General features: G+C 31.2%; 1 protein-coding gene across 1 annotated transcript in view; it reads right to left on the bottom strand.

The window, feature by feature from the left end:
• The window catches only part of LOC108570938 (protein phosphatase 1 regulatory subunit 16A), a 9,014-nt gene extending 1,253 nt beyond the window's left edge, over positions 1-7,761 (bottom strand). The window contains exons 1-9 of the mRNA XM_017932877.1: positions 7,692-7,761; positions 7,276-7,539; positions 6,878-7,180; positions 6,626-6,768; positions 6,418-6,543; positions 6,256-6,331; positions 5,960-6,177; positions 5,710-5,881; positions 1,248-1,346 (exon numbers count right to left, since the gene is read on the bottom strand). Of these exons, the coding sequence (XP_017788366.1) occupies positions 1,248-1,346; positions 5,710-5,881; positions 5,960-6,177; positions 6,256-6,331; positions 6,418-6,543; positions 6,626-6,768; positions 6,878-7,180; positions 7,276-7,539; positions 7,692-7,761 (1,471 nt within the window). The remainder of the gene's footprint in view (positions 1-1,247; positions 1,347-5,709; positions 5,882-5,959; positions 6,178-6,255; positions 6,332-6,417; positions 6,544-6,625; positions 6,769-6,877; positions 7,181-7,275; positions 7,540-7,691) is intronic.
• Positions 7,762-9,383: the final 1,622 nt, after the last annotated feature.

Raw genomic sequence — 9,383 nt, 5'->3', positions numbered from 1 at the left:
TGTTGCATTGTAATAATTCATTCACTACTTTAATTAATAAACATAATAATTGAAAAGATGGATTTTCATTATACTACAAGTTTCGTTAAAAATAAGACAAATTAAATTCGAAAAATATTAAAAATATTACTAACCTTAATGTACGACGAGAAAATAAAAAAGAAAAACAATGAAATTAAAATGTGACAATGGTTCACTCCAAATTCAACGAAAGATAACCCGTTGGCAAGTGTTGGCGTGCTTCAGTCAGCTCTACTTTTTATCCATGCTGTCCCTCCTCTTTCTCCTTTTCCTACTCCGCGGCATCAACCACCTCTACTCCCGTCTTATAAATCATCTCTTTTCTTTCATTTTCAACACACTTGAATCATCGATTTAATTTATCGATTCTACTACTTCAGTATTCCTATGTGCACCTTCCACTACCGTCGGTTATCACTTCGTAGTGAGAATCGTAGACGCAACACCACAGAATACCTTCTAACGGTAAATGTTATTCATACCTATCGTGTCACATCTAATGCTTAATGTTTAAATCGGGCTACTAATTTTTTCAATTACGTAAAATTTATGATGTACTTTATAAAATGATCAAATCTTGGAAATGTTTATAAATAAAAATTTCTTAATAATACAAATCAGTGTGACGATGACATTATCTTAATCCTATCTGTGTGTAATTTAAAAGACGGGTCAAAAGAATGTGGCTAAAAATATCAATATTAACCTCTCGTGTGAGAGATACTGTGACTGTAATCGATGTCAAATCTCGTTGTAATATAGGCTACGTTGATTCTCAATTTAAACGAAGTTCGATGAATTCTCCATATAAGTTGCATCAGAAAATTGAAGCCACATGTGCTCATTAAATTAGATAACAATTGCTGGACTGACTGATGTAATCATTCTACCCTGCATGCTAAGCTCAGTAGCTCGTCATCCACGATTCAAAAAGAGCGGTGCTATCGCGACATCGATTGTACACGGAGGTTACTATCGCGTCTCTTGCTTCCTGTCTATTTAATGCTTACATTGATGTGTTCTATCTATATAATTTCTTAATTTATAAATTACTATTAAACTACGACGTTCTTAAGATATTCGAAACCTTTATTTAAACCATGAATCAAACATAAGTTTGATCACGTAACATTGCACAATCATCAGAACATGGCATCTAATGATTCTAACCAAAAACAATTTACCTTGATAATATTACAATAAAGTGCAAAGTGATAATGACATACCAAGTAGCGATAGTTGATTGCAGATAAACTTCTGCGTAGCAAGGTGGTTAAATTTGGTGTCACCATCTTTGATAGGATTGCTTCTTATTGACAAGTGTTCTGAAAGAAGAACCATTCATTCATAAGTATCAGGAAGTGACAATAGTAGAATTTAAATCATTTCCTCATGTTGGTTTCGGAACTTTTTCAACTTTGTCATTGAACATTTTTTCGTTCATACAATGTAAATGTTTCATACGATTAAAGAGATGAATATAAAAACTGTCTAATCGAATGAAAACTCGCTAAATTGTATCTATTTACTTTTCTTCGTAGCGTTTGTCGTGTCAGATCTTCGTCGAAAATTTGTCCAATCATTGTCTAATGTAATCACGTGATTATCATGTTCAATAACGGTAAATGTCAGGGAAATTTTCAAATATTTTCGACATTTCTAACAATAGTGAGTGTATATAATTAAAATATTTTACGCGATATTTACATGATAAAAAAATAAAATTTAACTTCCACTGTGTAGACTAATTAAATATATTTTTGTAGATAATATTTATTGAATGGTTTTCACATTCACATTCGTTTCTAAAACCTAAAAATTATGTACATAGAGAAGTATAGATATAAAAATATTATTCTTGCAAATGGAGATAAGATAATTAAATCGAATAATTTTTTAGAAGTACAGAAATGTAAATAATTTCATAGACTTTAATAAATTATACCTATTCCATTTACAATTTATATTCCATTTACAATGAAACTTATATATTATTTATAACAAACATTTTTATAAAAAACACGAGAAATACTCTGTACTATATCATACACAATAGTCGCAAAAATGCATTTTTGCCTCAATATACAATTCAATAATTATTGTTCGAAATATACATTATTTTTACGCAGTAATAAATAAAATTCTGTACATATTCAAAACTTAACTCTGAATTCAGATAAAACTCTCTTATATCGCAGTTTTTACTTAAATATTTACTTAAGTACAAGACATATCGAAAATATATATAATCTCGTATCTCAATTTCGCGAGACCAATGTCTAAACAAAATTGACGCGATTTTGTTTCGACATCGAACGAAAACAGCTCGCAAAATTAATCGAAGTTTAGGAAAAAGTATTTGCACGAAACATTCGAGAATATTTAAATAGTAAAGATCAAAGTGTGCTTAGTTTGCACCATATTCAGAAAAGAATCTCGTTCGTTTGGGACAATTGTCTATGATTTTGTATAAAAGAAATACATAGATTCGTAAGTACACATTGAAAAAGGTACTGAAGTTACAGAAGAGAAGTGTGAAAGTGGAATTAAATGCATTATAAAGGAAAGATCGATCTAGAAGAATGAAAAGAATTACATGAAATTGCAGCAACTTTTTTCGGAATGATTATCACCAACAATGTCGCTGGTATTTCCGGTGAATCGCTGAAAATCTCCGCCAGTGTTCAGTTCGGAATTGGAGATAGACGACACAGGAATACCATTTCCATTGGCATCTATCGATCCTGCAGATATATGCCGATTCTGTGCCCTCTGCTTCTTCAAATCGGACAATGATTTGACAAAAACTACCGAGACGTGTATGTTGATTTTCCCGTTGGTGTCTCCATCCGATGCGTAGATCGACTGCTGATTACCGACCGGTGGGTCGGATCCTGTCACTATTGAGGCAAACATGTAAATCCAACGCTACTTTTCCTGCTTGTGGTTCACGCGAAATTTGATTTTCTTCCCTCTCATTCCATTCCACCTCATTCGTCATTCCACCTTGTGTTACCCTCCACCTAATACCCTTTTTTTTATACACTGAAATCGCACTTCAAAAAAAACTCGACTAGTACGGAAACTAGCAGCCATGCGCTAAGCGTTACATGCTTTAGCGATAAGCATTAAAAACATTGCACAACGCAGCGCCAGTAATGTATTTCCTAAAATCTACATATCTCTACACAAACACTTTCTTTCATTTCCTACCTTCTATCTATGAATATTCGCAGTTATTATCGTTTCCGAACTCTTTGTTTTAGGGGGAGGGGCAGTTGTAATAATAATTTGTTTCATTTCCTCTTTGCCCCAACAAAGAATAGATCATATAGTTACTTGTGTTCATTATCTTGTCAAATTGTAAACTAAATCTATAAGCTTTCCAACATGAATGTAATAACATTTGCATAAAACTCTTGTCAGCAAAAATAGAACACAAAAGATTTAGTTTACAATCTAATATTTGTATGCAGTATGTTGCATACAAAAACATATACATACAAAGCAAACAACAGTTGGATTCTCTGGAACACTGAAATCACTTATTTTATGTTTTTCTAGGAATTTGAAATAATGTCATTGTGAACTGTGTCAATGTCCAAACATACTTTTTATTATGATAGACCATTTCAAATCAATCATTTGTTGAAAGCATTAACTTTAATTTAGGTAAAACGCAATAAAATTTATTAAAATATAACAGCAAACAGTATAAATGTTTCAATGATATTATTATGAATTAAACTTCTTAAACGAAGTAGCAAATATATTATACAATATTATTAAATATCAGCATTCTTACAGTAATAATAAACCAAATTTATTTACCTACAATGTACGTATTTACTTTCTTATGTTGCATAAATTAAAAACTGAAAACAACTGTAATTACATTAAGATTTAAAATAAAAAATTTATTAAGATTTTTAATTACATAACATTCTACTTTTAACCGAAAGCAAGTATAGTGTGTAATGATGTTACATTTTATCCGTATGATCGATTTGATGCGGAATCTGTACTAAAAACCTGTTAGTAACTACAATAACATAAAACGATTCAATGTCGTGACACAACTGACCTCGTAACGACTTTATCGTTTAGCGATAAAATTAAAAGACAGGAAGATACATTGCGCGAGTATGTAACTAACACTGAGTGAATACGGTTGATCATTAGCACAACCAATATTTTAGGTACGTGAAAAAGTTCTAGTTCTATACTTCTTCATACATCTACCTAAGTCTTTGTTTCAATGCTGATTCTTGTTATTGGCAATGTTTTTCTAGTTCATTATTTAACGAAAATTTATGCATACAATTTAACATTTTGTATATTTTATAATTATTCAATAGGACTATGATGCAAAAATTATCTTATTATCAAAATGAAATTAATAAAGGACAAATATATAAAACGAAAAACTGTCTTGAAAGTCTAAATATTTGTCAATAGTAATAGCTATTGTAATATTTATTAATCTTAATTGTTTATCATTACAACACAAGTAAATAAGGAAAAAGAGAACTTTTCCACAAACCTAATACATATATTAAAGCAAATTGATATGTTTAATGTTTAATGTTTTATTTCATCAACAGTTTTTTCTATGATATGTAATAAGTATACATGACAATATTCATTGAATTATTGATTCATCACAATATAGATTAAAATTTAGTTAATTTATCTGATGAATTCTTGAATACCGATAACGTTATTACCAAATGAAGTTACATTTGCAATAGTTTATGTACTTCATGAAGTAACTTAGGGATAAATGTTATTTTAAAAGTACATGATAGAGTCATCTTGATCCTACTTGTATATATAGAGGATATTAAGTTACTTGTGTAATGTAGATGTGCGTTTAAGCTTAGAACATTCTAAATTGTATTCATATAAGAACAATATTACCAGAACTTGTTTTAATGAACTGTCAAACTTATTATAATGCCTCCTCACATATAACAACCAATAAGCTCTACCAAATGCTAACATATTTGCAATAAAGTGCTAAAAAAAGCCAATGCAGATTAGCCCCTGCCATAAAAAATTCGATTCGGAGGAACATTTTTACAATAGAAAGATATTTTCAAGGAGAAAAACATTATGTATGCACAGCACATATAAGAATAATTGAACTGTTACGAGTTGAAATTTCGAAACGTACGATAATGTAAGGAGTTAAAAAATAATACAACGCAGTGTTGGAAAGTACGTTTAAAGAAACAGGAAAGTGACATAGAAAACTGACCTCGCAATTATTCAGGAGCACAACGCAGTAGTAACAGAAAAAAGAAAGGGCTGATAAATGATCATTCTTAATATTTTATTTTATACTTTATAGGTAAGAATTACTGCACCAAATTTTTTATACTATCATAATGATCGTTATAAATAGTTTTTAATTATCAGTCTTTAATCAATTCTTCGAATTATTAAAAATTATTTAAAGATTATTTTAAAAAATGCTTTGTTTTGAACACAATAAGCGCATGGTAAATATAAAATTGCAATTATTATGCAACGTTACCAAGGTCGAGTTATGCGCTTAAACGCATTATTTAAATGGACATGACACTTAACATATTCTTTTACACGATTTTATGCACAAAACTACCATTTACCAGAAGATTCTACTTAACCACAACCAGTGCGAGTGTAACATGTTTTGGAATATACCTGATTCTTTATCGACGTCTTCATGAAGGAAAGATTCATTATCCTTCCCCTCAGGAGCTTTGCGCACTGCTGTTGGTGGTGCACTCGAGTCTGTCTCACTATTTGTATTTTCTCGTACGTTAGCTTCACTTTCTGTTTGTGGAACATTTGCGGTAGTACCGCCAACATATGTCTAAAACAAAATTTCTTTTCATATTTGATATTTTTAATATTACATAATTAATAAAAAAGATTCGCTTTTATTTGCTACCTGTTGTGCTTGTAATCTAAGACGAGCTTCCTCTTGGGCATCTTTTTTCGTAGTCAACACTTTATCCCTTATCGAAGTTCTTCTTACGCTCTGAGTACGTGTATTTATGCTTTGAGATCTGCGTACTCGTCTTCCCTGTGCTTCTCGTAATCGTTTACTTTCTTGTTCTGTCTTAAGTTCTACTATTCTTTCTCTAATTTCAGGATCCTCACAAATATCTATGAAGTTAAATTTAACATTCGATTAATGTCAGTACTGAAGAAGTTTTAAAGTTTTATTGGTAAAAACATTTTTACCAGCTGGAGTTTCATCATGTTTATTTTTTGCATTTAAGTCAGCCCCATTTTGTACTAACAACTCGAGAACTTCTAACTGAAACGATACAAATGAATGTAGAAAATAATATAACATAATAATATGTGACTTCATTAATAAATATAATATATTTCAACTCTTACATGACCCCAACATGCAGCTGCATGGACTGGTTGCCACTTGTCATTGTCTTCAACATCAGTTGAAACATGTTGATCTAAAAGAAACTCAACTACCCTTAGGTAACCATTTGCAGCTGCAATGTGAAGCTAGAATTCGAAAGAAGAAAGGATTGTATGATAAATTAATTATTTCTAATAAATTATACATTTAATAAATTAGCATACATACAGGTGTAGCACCCTGATGATCTTTATACTCTAGATCATCGCCTAGAGAAGCTATGTTTTGTAAATCTCTTAACATCTGAACTTCTATTGAAGCTCTAGTTTCATCTATTAATTCTTGAGTTACACCTCGTCTTGCCATTTCTCCTATAATTGTATGCATAAATAAAAATTTAAAAATCTTTTAATGATATTTTCTTCTTATCCTACATTTTTGTAAACAATTTTTTATGGTAAATGTTACAAAGAATCATACCTTCAATGCAATCTAATGTTTTCTCATCTTCACAAATATCATAAGGCATATTACCATCAGCATTGACAGCTAATAAATTGGCACCTCTAGCAATAAGGTTTTTAACTAAATGCAAGTGGCCACAAGTAGCAGCAGCATGCAATGGTGTCCATTTTTCACTATCTTCTGCATTAACATTTGCTCCAAACTCAATTAATAATTTCATCATCTCTTCATTATCATCTATACAACACTGATGTAAAGCTGTCAATCCATCTTCATTTGTTGAATCTGGATTTACTCCTTTTTTTAGTAATCTTCTCACTAAGGCATATGCTATTTTTTAATATGCTGACTCATGTAGTGGCTTACATAAAATGTAATTGTAAATGATTTTATAAAATTTATGTTATTATTACCTTCATTAATATCATTTCTTGCTGCAGCTTCTAAAAGCATTACACTGTCACTGAAATATATGTGACGCTTGTTGCTTGTATGTCTGGTTTGATGTCTCAACCATTCTTTTTCACGTTGACGCCATACTTCCAATTGTTGGAGTCTTCTGTGACGGGCCAAATGCAACCTTTCTTGAGTTGTTAACCTTTCTATATGCACCATTTCTGCCACTAAATCGGAATGTTCCATGGCTATATGCTTGTAATTTTTACAGCTGTATTTACCTACTTAAAAGGTATAAATTATTTTTTGCTTTACATGTATTGTTTAAAATCACGGGGTATTGATAATTTCAATATAGTCTAAAATTGATAGGGTACAATTATTAACAGGAATACTATGGTAAAAAAAGGGATTTGGATTCTAACCAATTTACCTTTACACTTGCAAAGCCATGAATGCATTCCAAGATATTTTAAAATTTTGCGATAAACATTAGACATCATTCTGACATAATAGCAAGTTTTGCTCTTTCAGATTCAAAAACCTGCATGAAATTAGCCACTTTTTCATTGGGTATTTGATTGTGAATGATATCATGCTTTTATCCAAAACTCTGTCACACTTATCAAGTACTTAGGTAAGTAAACGTACATTGTTTACACAAATGTTCCAAAATACTTGTTTGAATCATCATGTAACCAGTAACAATAAGTTAACATTGGTTTGTAATTTTACTCTTGAAATAAAAGGTAATTTAATTACATATATTTTTTCAAAATTATAAAAAGAATACATTTGTACTTGATAATTCTGAAAGAGCTACTTTCTGGAATTTGTTTTTAATAAAATTTATATTTTTTACAAATGATATGATATAATTGAAATACTACCATAATTACAAATGAACATAAAATTATAATATTTTTGACATAAAATTAATTTTTTCACAAGGATTAGTACTAAAAATTAATAAAGTAATTAACAACAATAATGAGAAACTGTACAGTATTACATATAATGAATTGAACACAAAATGAAAACATAATTTAATTCTTAAATTATTCTGCACATGAACTGACATAACTTTTCTATTAACAAGCTATACAATTAAAAGGTTTCAATAGGTAAGAAAAAAAAACATACATATGCAAATATACTGTATTGGACGACATTGTTTTCTCATTCTTTATTTTTCGTCTCTTATCTCGACGTATGGACAAAATAATATAATCCTCATATAAAAGAGGAAAGTAATAGGTGAGATAAGGAAATGAAGGCGAGGAGGGGGGAGAAAAAAACTGTGCTAACAATGACTAAAATATCGGTGGAAGTGAATTAGAAACGGAAGTGCGTATATGTTTGCCATTTCGCGATTGTAACTGGAGAGTTAACGCAGGTGAAAGAAATCTGTTCTAGAACTGGGGGTGTCAAATCACGATATCTACTCACATCGGCAAGTGATTGCTCTTTCGTTCACTTATTCGTTCGCGATCCAATGGAATGCGGAAGTTTGCTCGTTCGTTCATTCGTTCGTCTTTTTTTTTTCGTTGGCTCGGAAAACAGCCGCGATGAAGGCAGAAAATTTTTAGTCGTGTGGAACTGAACTAAAAGGTGCTGAAACTCGCGAGTACGACGTAGCGAAGAGAGAAAGTCACTATGTTGATCGATGAAAACGTAACATAATTCGTAAGATTTCTCCGATGCAACGATTCCACTAAGTAAGATTGAATTGAAGAGGCTGAATGAACCTCTTGCTTTTAATTCCACAAAAATCACGTCGCTTCTGATCTCGTCGCGGCGCCGTGCATGCGAGGAAACGCGTACCTGTCAGTCGCCATTTTTAAACTACCTGTAGAAAATCATTCGCGCGTTGCCCTTCACCGCGCGCTAACTTCGTCTTTTTTCAAATTACTCTTATGCTCGACCAGTCTCTATACGCGCGCGCACGCCGTGCATGAATTTTATCTCGCACAGAATTTTTACCCGTGTATTTACTTAACACGCAGAACTCCAAGATCACAAAATTTAATACTCAACACGTTCTCAAATATCTTTGCTAATATAAACACTTTTATCTTAAGTTTCTTTTTAATCACGTTAATTTACTGAGTCATTAGATCTTGAA

This window comes from Habropoda laboriosa, unplaced genomic scaffold (genome assembly GCF_001263275.1).
Source record: "Habropoda laboriosa isolate 0110345459 unplaced genomic scaffold, ASM126327v1 scaffold90, whole genome shotgun sequence".
NCBI classification, from domain to species: Eukaryota; Metazoa; Arthropoda; class Insecta; order Hymenoptera; family Apidae; genus Habropoda; species Habropoda laboriosa.
Note: the sequence above shows the minus strand (reverse complement) of the source record. Positions and strands in the feature narration are given on the sequence as shown.